This window comes from Ambystoma mexicanum, chromosome 6q (genome assembly GCF_040938575.1).
Source record: "Ambystoma mexicanum isolate Mex_15411 chromosome 6q, UKY_AmexF1_1, whole genome shotgun sequence".
Lineage (NCBI taxonomy): Eukaryota > Metazoa > Chordata > Amphibia > Caudata > Ambystomatidae > Ambystoma > Ambystoma mexicanum.
This window is the reverse complement of record NC_090937.1, coordinates 1,588,288,677-1,588,308,897: the sequence shown is the minus strand read 5'-3', so window position 1 is coordinate 1,588,308,897 and position 20,221 is coordinate 1,588,288,677. Positions and strand designations below refer to the sequence as shown.

Sequence of the window (20,221 nt, the reverse complement as noted above, 5' to 3'; positions counted from 1 at the left end):
AACAGTTCTATTGGCTCTTGTCTCTTTATAATGTGTCTTTCCTTCCTTAGGTGATGGAGGATGGCGATGCGCTGGTGAGGTGAGTAGAACCAACGGTAAGTGAGAGCACGGAGTGCGATGCCAATTGCTCTTATTTTCATGAAACAAGGTTAGTTTTAGTGTCCTTTTAGGTGCAGCAATAACCCAGCGTGGATGCCAGCTGAGGAGATGAGATGCGATGAGTAAGCACGATGTGCGGCGCCTCCTAAAGCTTTCCGTGCTAACCCGGTATGTCTTTTCCTCTTTGCAGGTCGACAGGATGCTCCGGAGCTGAAGTTACCGATCGGAGGGAGTTCAGGTAAGGAACAAGTTACTTACCTGTAACTGTTCTCCAGCATGGGCCTGGCATGGATTCACATGCTCATGAATATTCCCTTCGTCAGGCTGGGAATCCCCTGTAAAGAAAAAAGAAAAAAGAAAATCAGTATCAGTTTTGTTTCTGATCTGTCTTAGTAGTAACCAATCACTGGTCTCTGGGTCATACTGCCCCCAGCCAATGACTGCCCTCTCCCTAAGCCCCTGCAGCCATCCTCAGATTTGGTAGCACGTAAAGTGGCAGTATGACCAAGTGAAGAGCCGAAGAGGGGTAGGAGGGAGGGTTCGCATGTGAATCCATGCCAGACCCATGCTGGAGAACAACAGTTACAGGTAAGTAACTTGTTCCTTCTCCAGCATGGGGTCTGGCATGGATTCACATGCTCATGAATATAATACATAGCAGTATACACATGCACAACCACGGGAGGTGGCAAAGGCTCAATATTAAGCATCACAAACGCAACATTAAGCATCTCTTACCTCCTCACCAGGCCCACCTTCAGGCGAACGGGTTGCGCAGCACTGCTGGGCCGACTCTGGACTCTTCCCTGGAATCCCGGTCGACGCAGTAGAATCTCGTGAAGGTGTGCGTCGACCTCCACGTAGCAGCTCTGCAGATGTCCACCAAGGGCACACCAGACAGGAACGCCGTGGTAGCAGCGATAGCTCTGGTCGAGTGGGCTCTCGGACAACGGTCGGTTTGCCAACCAGTGACAGTGCATGATGCAGCCGGAGAGCCATCTGTTAATGGAAGCCTTCAAGAGGGCCATCGCTTAGTTCACAGGTCCAAGTTCACAAACAGCTGTGACGTCTTCCGAAAACTCGTTTGTGCAGCCCACGTAGAACTTCAGCACTCTAGCTACATCCAGCGAGTGCAAAGTCCTCTCAGCCGGCGACAAAGGCGACGGGAAGAAAACTGGTAACACCAAGGGCTTGTTGAGATGGAAGTCAGACGGCACCTTGGGCATAAAGGAGGGGTGCGTCCTCGGCACCACCCTCGTCTCGTGAAAAGTCAAGTATGGAGGCTTGCAGGATAGGGCCTGGATCTCACCACTCGTCGTGCGGAGGTGATGGCCACAAGAAATGTGGTCTTCCACGACAGGAACTTCAACGGTGCTGAATGCAGAGGCTCGAATGGCACCCCCCCCCCCCCATGAGCCTGGTCAGCACCACGTTGAGCTCCCACGCCGAGGCCGGAGCCTTTACAGGCGGGAAAGAACGGAACAGTCCTTTTATAAATTCCTTCACCAGGTGATGCGACCACAGGGATGGCCGTGGTGTTGTTCTGGTGTATTCGGAAATCGCTGCCAGGTGCATCTTGATGGAAGCATGCGCTAGTCCCGCCTTGGCCAGCGACAGTACGTACGGTAGCACTTGAGGGGCCGTAATCCGTAGAGGGTTAATCTTCTGCACACGGCACCAGACAGAGAACCTCTTCCACTTGTGTCCGTAGCATTTGAGTACGCCCTGGCCCTTGCAAGACCCTTTTTGCAGTCCGCCGGGATATTGGTTGATGAGTCGTAGCAGCAACGGCAAGAACGCATACAGGAACAGGCCGTCCCAGGGGAACGAAAAAGCATCGCCCATGCTCCTCAGCTGTGGAAACCTGCTGGCGAACCTTTGGCACTTTGAGTTCATCGCCGTCGTGAACAGGTCGATCTGGGGTTTGCCCCATCGCTGGAAGAGTCGATCCACTCGATCCTGGCGTAGCTCCCACTCGTGGCACGAGCGCAGCTCCCTGCCGAGTGAGTTAGCAATGGTGTTTTTTATCCCTGCTAGATGAAAGGGTACCAGAAACATCCCCTGGGCAACTGCCCAATGCCACAGATCCTGGGCTTCCTTGGATAGGGCTGGGGATCCGGTTCCTCCCTGCTTCCAGATGTAGAACATCGTGGTGGTGGTGTTGTCAGTGAAGATCCTCACCACCTTTCCCTTGAGGGACGGGAGAAACGACCGGAGGTCCCAGAACACTGCTCGGAGCTCCAGTATGTTGATGTGGAGTGGCCTCTCATCTCCGGTGTGCACTCCAACCCCTCCAGGGAGGCATCCGTCGCCGCTACTGGTACTAGGCACTAGGTGAATACTCTGGGCGCCGACATCAATCCGAATTGGAGGGCCTTGAACTGGTAGTGCCGCCCTACAAACCTGAGAAACTTTTGGTGTCCTTTTAGAATGGGGATGGGAAAGTACGCATCCTCCAAATCCAACGACGATAGGAAGTCGCCTTCCTCCAGCTGGCCCAGCACGTGCTGGAGGGTGACCATCTGGAACTTCTGTGCCTTGATGCATTTGTTTAGTCGACGCAGGTCCAGGATGGGACGCCATCCTCCCATCTTCTTTCTGACGAGGAAGTATCTTGAGTATACTCCGGAGCCCCAGAGCCTCTTTGGGACGAGCTTGATGGCTCCTTTGAGCATCGCCCTTACCTCTAACAGCAGTTGAGGGACGTGGTTTTCCTTCCTGGCCACGGGAGGAATGCGGAGGCACCCAGCACCCAACGGTCGGTGGAGATGGACTCACACACGCTGACGAACTTAGTCAGCCGGCCTCCCACCGGGGTGCTCCGGTGGGGGCCCGACGCCACGGCCGGTTCAGTCTTGCTTGGCAACGACCTTGCCGCCTTGGCCTCTCTGGCGAGGATGGCCAGACCCACCCGACTTGCCTCGTCCCCTGTAGGCTTCTTGCGACGAGGAGCGGGCCGCCTGACGGTATGTGGACGAGCCGCCGCTGAATCTGGAGGCACCTTGCTTGCCTCCGGAGTTCCGTAAGTGCAGCCGTCGCTGCTGCAGAACTCCCAAGGCCCGAGCCATCTCTTTGCCGGTCTTGATGGCCTGCAGGGACTCATCCACAGTCTTCCCAAACAGATTGTTCCCGTTGAAGGGCATGTCCAAAACCTTGGCTTGCACGTCTTGGCGGAAATCCGTCGCCTTGAGCCACCCCCCCGAAGGCAAACACCGCTGCCCAACTGGCGGAAACCGGTGTCGGCAATGTCCGTGGCTACCGTTATCGCATGGTCAGACGCCACCTCACCTTCCTGTAGGTTCGCCAGGGCCTCTGCCCTCTTGTCATCCGGTAGGACGTCCAACAGGGGGGCGATCTTGTACCACAGCTCCCTGTCGTAGCAGGCCACAATTGCTAGGGCATTGGCCGCCTTAATCGGCGACATGACTCGTCGTCCCATGGCATCCAGTTTCTTTCCCTCGCCGTCCAGCGGGGAAGTAGAAGTTGAGGCCGATGCGCGCCCCCCCGCCCCCGCTTTCTTCTTGGCTACCGGCGAGACGACCGAATCCGGGGTCGGTTGTGCCCCATCGGGGACAGGTTCTTCTCATACCAGTCCCTCTTGGCAGGCATCGTGGACGGGTTCTTCAGAAGGACAAGTCCCCCGTCCCAGATGTCATCCAGCAACAGCACTGCAAGGACCGTCTTCATTTTGGCCTCGGGCCATTGGTAGAGAAATCCTTCCTTCTGTTCTTCGCGGCAGAGCTGGAAAATCTCCGATGTCCTGGTAATCATGGCGTGGAAGGAGCCAATTTCGTCAGGGGGTGGGGGGGTGGGGAGGCCCGAGGAGGTGGCGATTGGAGGTCCGTCCCGCCGTCACCACCGTCATCCGTCCCCGTCGTTGCTGTATCTGTTCCCGTGTCATCCCCGTTCCTGTGTCATCCCCAGGGATAGGGGAAAAGGCTGTGAGGGCGGGGGGGGGGATGAACACTCTTGTTCAGAGGGCTTCCCGACAGGCCCGGTTCTGCTGTGTCGTCCGTTGGGGGTAGGGGCAATCTCGTCCTTATCTCCGTGCATAAGGTTTGGATTGCCATCAAACTGGCCACCGAGTTGTCCTGTGGCTCGGGTTGCGACGGGCGCGATGGCTCCTCCCCCACGGGAGCCTCGTCGGCGCCACCGTCACTTTCTTCGTCCTCCTCGCCAGGATTCCTCCCGTGGGATGGGGCCTCCTCAAACTTCCTGTTGGGGCCCTCCACAATTTCCACCAGTTCCTCCTCAGAGGCTGTGTCAGTGTCCGTAACGGCCACCGCCCTCCCCCCCCCCCCCCCTCTTTTTCCACCGGGGTCTTCTCGATGGGCTGAAAAGAGGAATCCTTCCGCGGTGGCAGGGAAACTCTGGGCCCCAGGTCACCTCCACTGGGGTAGCCTCCACAGGCTGCACCAGGACCATCGCGACTACCTCGATAGAGGCCTTAGCCGGGTGAATCAAGGCCTTCACCACCTTTGCACTTGAGGCCTTTACCTTGGGAGGGGGGGGGGTCACTGCCTCACTCCCCCTCGGCTGGTTCCTTCGAGATCGACCAGGGCCTCTCCAGAAGCTTAGCCAGATTCTTGGACTTTCTGTTCCCCGAGCCAGAGCGCTGGCTCGTGGTTGATGGCGCCGGTTAAGGTGCGCCCTGCCTGGCAGGCGAGGAGCCCAACCGGTTGACGCTCCCGGTGTCCGTGGACTCGCGGTGGTATGCCTGTTGGGCCCCCGTCGCCGGAGCGCCCTCACAGGACTTAGAAGACTGCTCGGACTTCTCACCTGCTGGGCTCTTTCCTTCCAGCCAATTGGCCAGACGGGTCCGACGATCCCTCATAGTCCGATCATGTTCATGCAAAACGCACAATCCTTCTCCACGTGCGTTTTTTCTCCGTGAAGGCAGTAGAGGAATCTTGAATGCTCGTCCTCCTAACACAATCTGTAATTCGCATCCAGGGCAGTTCCTAAACAGCTTGGATCCGGGTGTCGAGCTTCCTTTCTCCTGGGTCATGTCCACGAGGTAGGCCTCAGAAACTTCTGGAATCCTCCAAGAATGACAACTCGGCGAAAACTTCGCCCTTGAGCAGCGTAGAAAATTCCGAAATGGGTCCCCGTTGATCAGAAGTAGAAACGGTGGAGCTTGAGGCTCGATTGACCGAAAAAAATGAGATAAATCTCTTGAAAAAACGCAAACCGCAGTAAAAACTCGAGAGCTATAGCACGAGTACTCCCAACACTTGAACGTGCGGTAAAAATCTGAGGATGGCTGCCAGGGACGGGGCTTAGGGAGAGGGCAGTCATTGGCTCGGGGCAGTATGACCCAGAGACCAGTGATTGGTTACTACTAAGAAAGACAGATCAGAAACCAAACTGATACTGATTTGTTTCTTTACCGAAGATTACCAGCCGGACGACGGGAAATATTCATGAGCATGTGAATCCATGCCAGACCCCATGCTGGAGAAGCGTTTAAATCTTACCTCACCCGGGCTAAAGATGGTGACTGACCCGCTACTTTGTAAATTTAGTTTTATGATGACTGTTTGGCTATACATCGTCTGTACTTGGTATTGTTTCACCCTGTGGTGCCATGTTCTATGAGTGTGTAACTTCTGTAAATGTGTAACCTCTGTAACTAAGCTGAAAATCTACTTGTTCTCATGCGCCCTGCTACCTCAGGGTGCGCTCAACAAATAAAACAAGATCGTATAAAGGGTTTAAAGACCCGTTAATTGACGCAAGACCAGTGGGGACAATGGCAACATAGCTAAGCAGGTCACCAAACCCTGCTTGCCATCGACTAGTCATGAAATTGAGGCTAAACCCACTCCCCACAAATTAAATTGAGGGTCCTGAAGCTGGGATCCAAGGACTGTCACCATTGTTTGGAGCAGGACCACGTTGAGACCCTACAACATCTTTTGCTGCACTGTAATGCTCTAACTCACAGGGGTCGATTTTTACGACCAGTTACTGGAAAATTGCACTGTGGTGGAGCCAGAATAGTGTGGCAACGGGTCATGAGCCGTACTGACAAAAATCACTGGCTGACAGCAGCAATGCACACTCTTAAAGAAATTTTAAATTTAACATAATTGACCATGACGTGTGTTATACTGATCTATATTAAATGTGTTTAATTATGATTTTAATATGTAATCTATTGTGTTTTGTAAATGTATTTTTCTTTATGTACAATTGGTTAATTTGTTAACCATATAATAAAAGGGAAAAAAAACGATTTTCTAAAATAGTGGTGCGATGAGAGATAGGTTAGATGAGGGAAGGAAGGCAGGCAAGTAAAAGGTTCAGGCAGTGGGATAGTTCAGCCATCACTCACGTGTAGATTCTATGGCAGAGCAGAGGTCCATGGGTTCAAGTACATGTGGTGGCCTTATATATCTGGAGGCCGATACATAGTTTGAGATTCGGAAGGGGGTTCCGACGGGGCGGATCAGACACGGCCTTCGTTGTGGGGGACAGCTTCCCCGATTGGCCTTATCCAGAGGTGCTGGCCAATCCAATCAACGGCCAGAGTGGGAAGGAAGGAGGGGGCACAACCACACTGCCCAAGTGGGCTTACAGGTAAAAAGTAAAGGTGTACAAACGTGTTGGTATGCCGCTGCCTGCATGGATGTCGAGTGTGCAGGCGGGTGCAATTAAAAAGTGCAAAATTAAGTATTTGCAGCTGATGTGCGCTTATCAACCTGATAAAAGCCCAAATGGGCTTATGGACGTGCCACAGTGTGCGCGCTGCTCCTGATCCTACTATACTTAATAGGAATATTAAAACTGAACAACCCAGCTAACTGCAGAATACACACATCTGCTGCATTTCAACAGCTACGATTACCAGTGTGGGCCTCAAATCCTGACGTTTGGCAACCCCAGTCAGATCGAGTCAGCTAAACTCAGCTGTGGAAGATTTATATTCTGGCCAGACAGGCTGGTTCAGCTAAGTGACAGGACAAGAACCTGAATACCCATGCCTCTTTGATCTCTATGAGACAGCCACTCAGCAGGAAGCGCTCCTGGGACCAGGAATCAAAGGAGCAGCCTCACACCAGGGTGCTGCATACCAGCACACCTTTGATCATTTTGAGAAAGGAAGGGACAGGCTTAGTGTAAATCGAGCTCTGTACAGTTGTGGCGGGGAAGAGGGGTGGGGGGGGGGTCAAGGTTCTGTCCTCTTGTTTCTCAGTACCCCTCTCCTCGAGAGAGAAAAGCACTGTGTGCGATTTATAAAATGGAAAGGAACCACCAATAGACGTGGGGAACTCCCACCACTTTAGAATCATCTCTGGACTTCAAACCTTCAAGAATATTACATTGGAACCTAGTTCTACAATTTTGAGGTGAATGCAGGTGTTCCACAGCAGAGGCAAGTTCTGACCTCTAGACATCTGCAGAGACTATTGGGGTGTACCTGCTGCTGGAACAAGGCCTGCATCTTTGCCAGTCACATTGGGACCCAGGACCTCACCTTTTTGGAATTCTGAATGTGTGTGCCAGCCTCCTCTGTATCTTGAAGCCCAGGAACAATGACCCACCAGGAACAATGACCCACCTTGTCCAGAGCACCTTGATTGTATCTTAGCACCCTGAGACCAGAGAAAGTCGGGATATCATTACTAAAGAGTGCTGCGTTTTGCTAACTTATTCAGCATTCTTTCATCAGTGGTGGGCTTTGTGTGGTGCTTATCGAGTTAATCATTATTCTACATGGTGTCTTTAAAGTATTTATAAACCTTGATTGGACATCCTTTTATTTTGGACTCTCATATGTTGCTGTTTGGGTTGCTATCTAACCACATTCACGTCCCTCTTTAGTGTAGAGCCTTCCCTCGACCTACGTTACTACAAACGGTAAAGGGTACAACTCTTAATTGGGCCAGTTTTACCGTTAGGATTGTGTTGGCTCTTGATTTGTAGTAGAGCGAGGGCCAAGTATGCAGCTTGGCCCATGCGTTTCGTACTCCTGCAGGGCTGAAGTCAATTCGTCACATTTAAATTACAGTGTAGATCACCGAGCACCAAGTTTAAACAACGTCTATATTAGAGAGTCATGTTCTCGCATGTGCAGACACAAAGAACCAAAAGCCCCATTATCAGGAGCACGGCTCTGGCCATCGAGCACAATCCCTGATAATACTATAAGTCGTTCCTCTAGCTCACTTTTTGATCAACGTTAGTAATCCCATAGAGGATGAATCTAGCTAGACAGAAACTGTAGCTCTATTAAGCGCCTTAGTTACACCCCGCACATACTAACTCTGGCAATAGGACCTCAACCAGGCACCTGGCTTACAGCCAGAAAATAGCACTGCAATGCCACAGCAGGAGCAGATGTGTTAACGAAATGAAGTAAAATAACTTTTTTGGTCTGTCCTTCCAGTGGCAAGGAATAGGAGGACTATTCAGTGTTCATGAAAGTTAAGTGAAGATCCCATGGCAAGGAAGGAAAAGTTGCTCATTTGAAGCACGTGCAACAATGGTCATCTTCTTTAAATTAATTAAACTATTATGGGATGTTGTTTGGCCACTTTGCTGCCTTAAAGTGATCGGTTGTGTTTATTTTTTTTTTACATCAACTACATACACACAATTGTACCCGCCCATTTATTTAATGCTGGAAAACAGCTGTAAATAAGGTGAGAAAATAAAGCTTTTGGTATGCGCAATTTAACAGTAAAGTCAAACATACAGGGCTAGTCATCCATTTTTTTGTTTCTTTTTTGTTCGAAAGTTTTTTCCAAGTCTCACACAAAGGCAGGAGATGTCTTTTTTATTTAGTGACACACGGATGATGCAGAATTATTAAGTAATGCTTTGTTCTCCCCGACGGAGAGTGTTAACCTTTTTTTTCCCCCTTCAGGAGTGCCGTCTCCCTTCCGTGTTATCATGCACAGTGTGGAGATAACCATTTTGGCTTAATTAACAGGCTAACCCCAAATCTTTGGTTTATTCAAAGGTTATTGGATGTATGCTAACACGCCAGGCGGAAGGTTTTGGGTTCCATTTTAAGTTTTTCCATCGCTGCTTATTAGCAAACATGGGGACACGCGAGTCCTGTTAACTTGGAGGAAAAAAATAAAATAAGAAAATAACCCTCACTATATTGGACAGGCAATATGTAACATCCGTAGCGTACAGGGTTCGGCTCCCCAAGATGGATTGGGAAATGCATCGTACATCGGTAAATGTATCACACCTAGATGGATTCGTTTAGCGATGGAAGCGTTTTGCACCTGGATGGAATGCGGGCGGTGGAAGATGTGTCAAACTTGGATGGGCAGTTGGTGCCGGTAAGTGTACCACACTTGGATAGAGTGTTGGGGATGGGAAGTGTACCAAATGCGGATGAATGGTTAGGAGCAGAGATGCATCGCACCTGAATGGACTGACTGGGTGAGAAATGTGTCGCACTTAGACGAATTGCCTGGGGGCAGTAACTGTGCCGCACTTGGATGGAATGTTGGGGACAGGGAATGTGTCTCACTTGAATGGACTGCAGGGGATGGGAATGGCATTGCACTCATGAAATGTTTCATATGAGGAACTGTTGGGTGTAAGAAATGTATTGCCACCAACCAACTGTACTAAAAACTCACTTGTCTCCATATGCACCCTCAAACTCTGAAATAAACCCAACCACTCCTCTACCGCACCACAAACCACACGCTCTCACGACACAAACAAACCATACACAATCACCATACACAAACAAAGCCACATCATGGCTTCTGACCGAAAACGCACCAACGCTCAGTGGCCGGTTTCTCCATACTAAAGCTGCCAACAGCACATCAAAGCTCTCTTGCACTTCTCCCTCTCAATTCACTAACAATCCCAAAATCCTCCTTCCTTTGCAAACCTGCCAGAACACCAAGAGACCGCGCAAGTGGCAACAATGCGCGGTACAAGACCAATTGAAATATACAATATGTATCTCAATATTGTTGATGTGGGTTAAATGCTTTTTCTGTTTTAATTCAGTCTACGGAGAGATACCCTTGTGTTGGTGCCCATTTGCTAATTCAAAAGCAAGAAAAGAAACCATGTAATGCATATTCAATGGGGCATCACCACTTCTGCCCAAAAGGACTTTTAGTGGTCACGCAACATCACTAGATGGCGACACCTGTGAGTGAAAGTAACTGTCGCATGACTTCATTTGGTGCAGTGTTGGGAAGGAGCTAGTGCTTTTCTTCATTTCCAAGCACTTTAGAATTAGGCAAGACTTCTGTTAACTGTTTTCTAAGCACTACAAGAGTCCACGTGCAGGAGGGTCACTAATTGAAGATATTTAGGATTTAAATATAAAGGTGCAAATAACTAGTTATTGATATTTTATTTCTATCGTGCGCATACACAAGTGTTTCAGAGCACAACAAGGCAAGGGAAGGGGAACAGAGGAGAAACAAAAACAACAATCTTACTAGGCCCAGTGACATTGAGAACGCGCAAGTGCATGGTAGAGGGGGAGACGGAGAAGTGCATGGAAGGGGGAACAAAAGGAGAGTACGGAGCTAGGAGAAAAAAAAAAAACAAATACATAAATAAAAAGGCAACAGAGGGTGTGCAGACAGCAAGTGGCAGTGCTGGGTTTAAGGCAGCAGGCTGGGTAGGTCTAATAAGTGCAGGAAGAACAAAACAAAGGGGTGGGGGCTGTATGGGTACAGATACAGACCCCAGTGCAAGGGGTGGCCCGTAGGCAGTGCGTGCGGGCGGCAAGAGGAGCCGGTACCTGGGCCCAGAGGAAAGAGGGTGGCAAGGTGCATGGTGCTGAGGGAGAGTAGAATCAGCAGGGGAGAGGGGGGCAAAGGCAGAAGCAAAGAGGAAGGTCTTGAGGTGCTTCCGGAACCGGAGATGGTTCTCCTCAAGTTTTAGAGTGGCGGGGAGGCTGTTCCAGAGGGAGGCCCCAGCCAAAGACAGATCTACCCCCAGTTCGTTCAGTTGAATGAATTTGTAATAAACGTTGAATTGTAGTTTAAAAACTCAAAGCACAGTGAATGCAGCCTGTGCTAAAAATAAGACTACAGGCATTGCGTTACTGAGGTAACTCAGCAATTGTTGGATGCCTGTCAAAAGCCCATGTATTCTAAATGGAGACTAAAAGATACAGAGTAGTATGGAAACAAGGTGTTTTAGGAGAATTACTGGAGCAGATAAAATAAGAATATTTTTTATTTATATTTGTAGAGCGCACTAGCAGCCCGCAGGCATTGAGGCGCTGTATCAGAGCCAAAGCAGGCTTACTTAAGGGTTACACTGAAGCCGCCCATGAGAGAACTTGTTCATAATACAGGGTTGCATATTTTTTAGTGTACAAGATTACAACACAAGATACATCATACAAAGGTTCGTTTTGACTGCTTTGCGAAACGCTGAGTGAGAGTCAATGAGCCTGAGGGGTGGCGGGAGGGCATTCCATAGAGTGGGTGCGACTGAAGGGAAGCTAGAGCCGCCTGCACGGGCTTTGCAAGTTCTAGGGACAGATAAGTTAGTGTATTGCGATCTGGATGTTTTGGAGGTGGAGGGTTTGATAATTCGCTGTGCTAGATAGGGAGGAGCAAGGTTATGGAGACACTTGTGAGTCAGAGCTAGGGCTTTGAAGATGATCCTTTGCTTAACTGGAAACCAGTGGAACTGTCTGAGTTCTGAGATGTGTTCTTTACGCGAGAGACCAGTGGCAGCTGAGTGCGTTGTTTTGGACAATTTGGAGTTTGCCCACATTCTTGGCAGAAGTGCCTATGACCAGGGCATTGCAGTAGTCGAGCCTTGATCCAATGATGGCCCTGGCGATGGTTAGGCAATTTTGTTGGGATAGGAAAGGTCGGACTGCCGTGATGAGCTTGGAGTTGTAGGCTGACAGAGGCTATGGCATTAACCCGTCTGTTCATGGTCACGTCAGATTCTAAGAAGACACCCAGGGTTTTGATGGAAGGTGAGATGGAGATAGGAACGTCGTCAATGGTGAAGGAGGAGTATTGAGTGCGTAGTTTACTCAGGGTGGGGGGTGAACCCACCAGCAGAAGCTCGGTCTTCTCACTGTTGAGACAAAGCCAGTTTTCTGCCATCCAAGATTGGATTGTTGAGTAAACGGAGTCCAGGGTTCTCTGGTCGGCAAGGTAGTGTCCCGACAGGGGGATCAGTACCTGGGTGTCATCTGCCTAGTACGTGTATGAGATGCCCAACGAGTCCAGGATTTGAAACAGGGGCCTCGTGAAGAGGTTGTAGAGGGTAGGAGCTGTGCAAGAGCCTTGTGGAACGCCACATTTGGTAGTACTTGGGTCAGCACAGGAGGAGTCAGAGAAGACTTTCATAACTCTGTCTTTTAGAAATGATATCCATTTGCAAGCCTTGTCAGAAAAGTTAGCCACAGAGGATAGGTGTTGGCATAGGGTTTTGTGATCGACCAAGTCAAAGGCGGGTGACAGGTCGAGGAGCGCTGGTTTGCCAGCATCTGAGGTCATCGATTTGGTTTTTTAGGTCAAGGAGAGCTGATGCGGCCTGAACCCCGATTATCTGAGTCCTAGGATGTGGTTGTCTTCTAGGAATTTCTGAATTTGCAGGTAGGCTGCTTTATCCAGTATTTTCAGTAGAAAGGGTACAGTAGTAATGGGCCTGTAGTTACCAGGGAAGGCAGGGACCAAGAAGGGATTCTTGAGAAGCGGACAAACCCACGCTTCCTTTAGTCCCAGTGGGACGAAGCCGGTACGAAAAGAGGCATTAATGAATGCAGTGATGATCGGGGCTAGGGATGGTGCACAGTCCTTGATGACTTGTGCTGCACAGACATCACCATTGCAGTTGGAGGGTTTGATGGTTTGAAGGAGTGAGAGGACCTCAGATTCGGTCATCTCTTTGAAGTTGAATTGAGGGGAGGAATTGGAATGGGTGGTGCGGACATGGGAGCTTTCAGAACTGGTGATCTCCTTTTGATGGGCAAGGATTTTGGCCTGCAAGGACTCTAGTTTTTTTAGTATGGCAGATGAATTACACCAGGATTCATCCTTCACAATTAATGAGGGTGGGACAGAAGGGGCCTCTAGTTCGCTGAAAATGGCAAAGATTTTGCGTCTTTCAGATTTAGCATTGGTAATCCTGGCATTGTAAGATTTGGCTTTGGCGGTTTTGTAGAGCTTAGAAATTGTTTTGAAGGTGGTTTTGGTGACTTCAGTCAGGTACTTGACCCAGGTGGTGAGGGCAGTTCTTTTTTTAGCGCGCATCAAGAGGTCTTGGGTGAACCACGCATTACAGTGCTTTCTTTTTTTCTTTTTGAGGGAGAGAGGTGCTACCAGGTCGACAGGCCTGGGATACAGTCTTTTTGAAGTCGTCGGCAAGTACATCAGGGTTGTTAGAGAAGGGAGGTAGTAGGGCTGGTTCCTTGAGATGTTGAGCTAGGTTGTTGTGGGTCAGGAGTTTCAGACTGCGTGAGAGTGCAGCTAGGAGGGGGACGGAGGGTCCTTGGAGGTGATAATGTTGAAGGTGATGCAGTGGTGGTGAGATCAGGGTATTGGCGAGATAACCAGGTGGCTGAGTGTGCAGTTGTGGTGTGCAACCCAGTCCAGGGTTCAGCCCTTTGTGTGGCTAGGGCTTGAGATGGTTTGGGAGAACCCAAGGGTAGCCAGGGCCCTGTTGAGGGCTGAGGCATGTGTGTCTTTGGGGTCATCAAGTCCCAGGTTGAAGTCCCCCAGGAGCAGGATTTTAGAGGATTTCTTGAGGTTATCAGAGAGAGAGGGTGTGAGAGCTTCTTTGAAGTCACTGGAGGGGTCAGGAGGTCGATGAGGTGATTGGCAATGGTGCAGTTGTGGGAGAGTTTAAGAAGAAGGTAGTTAGAGTTTTGATCGAGGTCCTTCTGGATAGTTAGAATTGAGAGAGAGTCTCTGGCAATGACGGCTACCCCACCCCCTCTGTGTGAGGATTGGCCACGTCTATATATAATGTATCCGTCGGGGATGGCTAAGGCAAGGGCAGGACCAGATGCATCAGTCAACCAAGATAGGAGGTCGAGATTGTTGTTGCTGATTAGGTCGTGCACATCCATGCGTGCGCTGGCAGAGACCTGGAGTTGATGAGGGCACATTTCAGGTGGGCATGGTGTGGTTGTGACATGGCAAGTCAGGACTGGTGACTGCTGTGGTGTGAGCGAGAGCGGAGGGCATGTGGGGGTGAGGTTTGGATGAGGTCCCATTTGCAGTGGCGCAGGGCAACATCACATAAGGTAGCATGGGCACAGTAGAGCTACGCAACATCACATTAGGTAGCATGGGCACAGTAGAGCTACGCAACATCACATTAGGTAGCATGGGCACAGTAGAGCTACGCAACATCACATTGGATAATCTATTTCGAACTCTTCTTGCTATTACTTGCAATTCATTTTTTCTCCAGTGTGTTTTCACTCATGTATAGTAAGTTGGCTTTTCCGAATGAATCTCTTGACATTCAGGACACTCGAGGTTTTTCTCCAGTGTGGTGTTGCTCATATTAAGTGAAGTGTTGAGAGTATGGCGGGAAGGTGTGTTTATAATCTAGAAAATGATGCCTAACAAGAGCTACAATGTATTCCAGCAGAGGCTGCAGTATGTTAACCTTTTAACTGCCATGGGTTTTCCCCCCCCAGTGCCAAGGGCTTTTTTGGCGATTTCACCATTCAAAGCCTTCTAACATTTTCTCCTACATTAACCCCTTAAGTGCCAAGGACGAGCTATCTCGTCCTTGGCACTGGGGAGGTAATCCCTTGGCAATTAAAAGGTTAAGTAGGTTGTAACCTGGCCATGCAAGATGGGTGACTGCAGCATTGCTTTTAAGGAAGAACAGTTTTTAATGAGCCATGCGATCACTGACCAAGTTGAACAGTATATAAAGGCGCCTGCTTGCCATTAGTCTGCAGGAGCCAGCCACGGAAGACAGAATGCAGGTCGGGAGGGCAGGGTCATTTGCCCCCACCCCCATCCTCATTTTCTGTAAAGATTTTTAAAAGTAATTCCCTAGAGGGGTGCATTTACTCTGGTGTGAGGGTGATTTGGGGTCCCCATATTTAAGGGGGCACCCCCTGTAAGTTGGGGTACCTTTCACTGGTGGCCCTGTTCTACTCAAAGGTTTACAAAAAGTTTGTTTGCAAAAATATCCAACCGAGGTAGAGGACGATGATAGATCCTGCGCTATTCAGGCTCAGCGTGTCTTACTCGGACAAAGATTCCATTCAATGGACGTGTTAAGCCCCTTCTTGACTGAATCCAGCCAGTGTATCCACTTCTGCTCGGTTGGTCTTAAAAAAAGGTCATGGTCACCACCCCGTGTAGTACATTTTTTCGGTTTGCATCAAACCACAGAAAATCTGTATGTTTATGTATTTTTTCTTTGAAATGCGCCACCATCGATTTTTCAGGCACGCCTGATGTTCGCTTATACGCTTGCGCAGCTCTTTTAGTCTTTCCAACACATGGGCATTTGATGCCATAAACGGCCCATTTTGTTAGTGAAGCTTTGGTATTTCCAAATGAGACCATTCAGGTCAACTTCTTTCATGTCCCTTGTTAGCGGGCACACTGAACATTTGCTGCATCTAAAATGCCCAAGACAAGCGGGAGGGACTGAGCATTTTGAGTGACAGTCTGCGTACTTTGTTGATCTTCATATGTATGGACTAACCCATCTTTCAGGTTAGGTCGCTTGAATGCCAAACGTGGTTCATCTAGATGAAAATCAGCTGTTTTAATGATGTTCCAGTTCTGGAGTATAGCCCTTCTCAGGGTGTGACTTATTGGGCTAACGGAGGTATACAAGTAATCTTTATGCTGATACTGGTTTGATGAGGCAACTATAACTGTCCATATTGCGTGCTCTTTTTAGGGCCCTACGTATAATCCGAGCTGGATAACTATAACTGTCCATATTGCGTGCTCTTTTTAGTGCCCTACGTATAATACGAGGTTGAAAACGTTGTTTCAATCTCGTACTCAGATTTTACTGTGGACGTCGAATCTGCCATGGCGGAGCAATTCCGGCGAATTCTTAAAAATTGTCGTTATGGAAGATTTTCCTTTAGACATGGATGAAAGCTTTCGTAAGCCTATAATGTGTTCTTGTCAGAAGGCTTCCTGGAAAAGAGTTGTTTTTAAAAGACCTGTTTTGTGTATCTCTAGATCCAGAAAAGGCATGGATATTTTGCTGGAAGCCATGGTGAAATTGATGAATTCATTTTGTCCTTTAATCCAAACTCGAAAATGTTCCAACGAGTCAGGCGATCCCTTTCAAACCATAAAGAAATCATCAATGTAACGATGCCAAGATACCATGTCATTGTCAAAATAATTTCTTGCGGTATACTGTCTCGTCGGCCAGAGAATCAACTAATAGGTTTGCTATGTCGGGGACAAAAGTCCCCCACGTGCTGGTCCCATGGCATGGATTGTAAAAACTGCTTTTAAAAAAAAAAAAAAAAGAAAGTTGTTCTCTGTGAGGGCCAACCTTATACACTCAAGGAAAAATGATTTTGGAAAAGTGGACGTTTGCCTTTGCTCCAAATACCTGTGCATCACCTCTACACTCCCCATCTGTGGGAAGCTAGTGTATAAGGCCTCTACATCCATAGGCACTTGAATATCATTCACTTGGGCGAGAACTGATATACTTCAGTGTTGCCCACAGCGCAAGTCCACAAACCTTTGTGATTAGGGGTGGGGTGGGGTAGCCCGTTTCCGTTTTGTTTCCAATATGTTCTCTTACCTTATTTATAAGACATTGATAAAAATATCATCCTCTTCCTGTTTGATAATGTATATATCTCTAAGTTAATGACTGTCTTCTATATCGATTTTAAAAATATCGATTTATCGCCCAACCCTACCTTACACCAATTCAGCTACACAGAAGTTCCCAGCAGTACAGTTATACAGGCAGGAGCAACAATATTACTGCCAAACCTGAAAAGGAATGTGCATGAATTGTTAGGCTAAAAAGGTATGGATTATAAAAAGGTAGCTCTTAAAGATAAAATATATATTCATCACCTAATACCACCATTGTAAACTGGAATTACTCGTATTTTACCACTTAAAAACTACAACTTCAATGTCATATTTGGAGCCCTGGACACACATCTCTGCTGTTGGCAACTTTGACCAACAGTATTCAGAGTGACCTGAATGGTAATCTGCATCCATACATAACACACAGGGGTATCATAAAGGTGGAAGCACATCACTGATGTGCTATTTAACTTGCAGCATTTGCACTGCATCACTGCCACAAGAAAAACCTTGCCAGCCATGCCGACCCTCTTATAAAGTTCCAGGCGCATGTAGCTCCATATTTGGACTATGAAAAATCCCATGAACCCTCACCATGGACCATGCTGGCCAAGCATGGGAGTTTTAGTCCAACACATCTGGAGAGCCAAAGGTTGCAGACATCTATAAACTAAAGTCAACTCACGGTTCTGCACACTTCAAGCTTAGATGCAGTTTACCATGTTTAACTCTTTTAAAATCCCAGCCTTGGCTATGGAAAGCATGCACCCAAAACGGATGGTCCTTGTAAATGTGTATGCTGCACAGCACTAGGTACACCGGTTATTGCTTATAGACAAATTAAATAAAACATTGTTTTGAAAAATTTAGACAGCTGAAAAAAAAATGGAAACCACAAATCATTGGAAATCCTAGCAAACAAAACTACCAGAAACAGACAACACTCCACAAAGAAGAACTACATAATTTGGATATATAAAGTTACACACACAAGACTTACAAAATCTGACATTAAACCCAGATAATCAGGGATACACAAACCAGTAGGAAGCCCAGAGGGGCAAAGTGCTACATATTTCAAGCTAGAATAACTTAATTGCAGAGAATGCACTGTCACAAAATTGTAAGAGGGTGCGACACTGAACATACCAGTAAGGCACAATTAAAATTTAACAATACTAGTCTTAATAGGGCAGGATGCTTCGTTCGGCATTGGAATTCTAACACTGAACAGCCCAGCCAACTACAGAATACACATCTGCTGCAAATTCAACAGTTATTATTTATTTAGACATGTGTACACTGATCCTAAGCTATCCACATAAAAGAGGTGAGCGAATCTGCAAAGCACAAAACCAGCTATTTCAACAATTCCAAGTCCCACAATAATGAGGTTTTTATACAACACCCCATATCGGATTCTTCGCGCACATAGGCGCTGAAATTAAGCTTTTATTATTCAATGTAATTGTATTCAATCTATTGACCACGAGAGAACAGACGGTCACAGAGTCAAACGTTTAGTGTACATGCCTTTCACATGTAAATGGCGAGCGCTTAACACTAGAGCTATTCTGCCAAGACATAAGATTAATAACTTCTTTGTACACTGACAAAATGTTAGTAAACAAGAACATGAGGATTAAAACGATCCTTCTTGTAGAACATCCCAGAACAAGCTGATGAAACCGAGAGTTGGAATCGCGGAATAGAATACTAGCCAGTTTAGGACATCACGAGAGACTTAAAACGGACATGTTAAACCGACAAATGTTTGAAACTTTGCTAAAACTTGCAGACCCATAGCAGCAAAGGCTCACTGAATCAACAGCAATTTTAGGTCCTACAGGCTTCGGAAATGCCGCACCCTAGCAACGGACTTTGCCAGACAGAGGGAGCCTTCCCCAAGCACCCTGGTTGACAACTGCACTGACAGGGCATCCAACCCTCGAGAGACAAAAAGCACCGACTCGGCACTATAAAAAGGTGGCATCGGTAGCCTTATGCAGACTATGATGTGTTCCTAAACGCGATTTAAAACTGCAACCCGCTAGATTGGAGTAATAAGACGAAAGCTTTGGTATCCAGCACACTGCCAGAATATCTCTGGCAGAGAAAAGAAGAAGTCAGCTTGGCAGAGAGCAGAGGGGAGCAAACGCTCTGCCTTGGGCTGACCACTGGGCTGCCCAAGAACAAGGGACGTGCCTCGCCTGCCTGCTCCTCCAGCACGTGAATAACAACAGGCTGGCCAAGACCCCAGGTCCCCAAGGTGACAGCTGCATAGGATGGACTGCACCCTGCCTGACTGTGGAAGAGCTTTGGCTTCCTAATCCCTTACTCGGCACTGGCCTGTGGATGACTGTTGCAGCATGGCTACCCTACCCACGCCCCACACAGGAGAGCCTTCTTGAATCCTAGGTGCAAGTAACCCAGCATAGTATGCCCCGGGCGCCAGCACTTGCCCGCCTGCCTCCAGTGCTGCGCCCACCGGAGAGCGCAGGGAATTCTTCACATTGCCCCCGGTAGCGCATAGTCCTGCAATCCTCTGCTAGACACAATAAACTGCGCGTCCACCTGTCAAAGAAGCGAAGAAAGCCTTCCCTCTGCTTTCAAGGGGCGGGCCTGCTGCCAAGCATCAGAGGAAAGCTTCTGTGCTGCTGAAGTCTGTCAATCCAGACTGTGCGGTACAATGACCAGTGTGGCGGATGCCACTAGTAAAGGCTCCGCCATCCTCCGTTAATAACGCTCCCACCCGTCTCCCAAATAACCTGCCCCGCTGCCTCAAGCCCCCCAGCTCTGTCGCCGTCAGCCAGGGCACCGCGAAGGCCACGGATGACAACGGATACACTCACCATCATCTTGAAGCTGACAGTGATTCCACCCAGGAGCCGGCGAAAAAAGAGACTCTCCCACAATGCAGCTCGGAGGAGGGCTGCGCTGCACGCGACTTCCGGAACCTTCTTTTCCGGCGGACGGTAACGTTCCAACTGTCAGAGGGCGTGGCTGGGGGGGAGGAGTGGGTCGAGCTGTCTATCACTGCGAATTGGAGCGAGCGTGTTCCCGCAGTGGCCATGTACGGTCAGGGAGACGTCACCTGCTGGGCGCGTGGCAGGGCGCCGCTTTACCAATGTTTACGGAACTCGAAAAGCCAGAGACGCCTGACTAACTGCTTAGCGACGCTATGCCTGATCCTAACATGGCCCGCGTTAAGCGACGGCCGAGTTGATATACATGTTGCTGTCTAGCTTTTTTTCTATTACATTATTTGTATTAATGATTAGGAGAACATTTCAACAAATTGATAAATATACAAATGGTTGATGATTGATGAACATTTAAATAAGACATTTTTCCAAATTGATACT

At 48.6% G+C, this 20,221-nt stretch overlaps 1 protein-coding gene across 1 annotated transcript in view; it reads right to left on the bottom strand.

Annotated features, from left to right (window-relative positions):
* Window positions 1–19,952, bottom strand: part of CCT7 (chaperonin containing TCP1 subunit 7) — a 144,787-nt gene extending 124,835 nt beyond the window's left edge. Inside the window, exon 1 of the mRNA XM_069632310.1 lies at window positions 19,709–19,952. Coding sequence (XP_069488411.1) covers window positions 19,709–19,714 — 6 coding nt within the window. The 5' untranslated portion in view covers window positions 19,715–19,952. The remainder of the gene's footprint in view (window positions 1–19,708) is intronic.
* Between the last annotated feature and the right edge of the window lie 269 nt (window positions 19,953–20,221).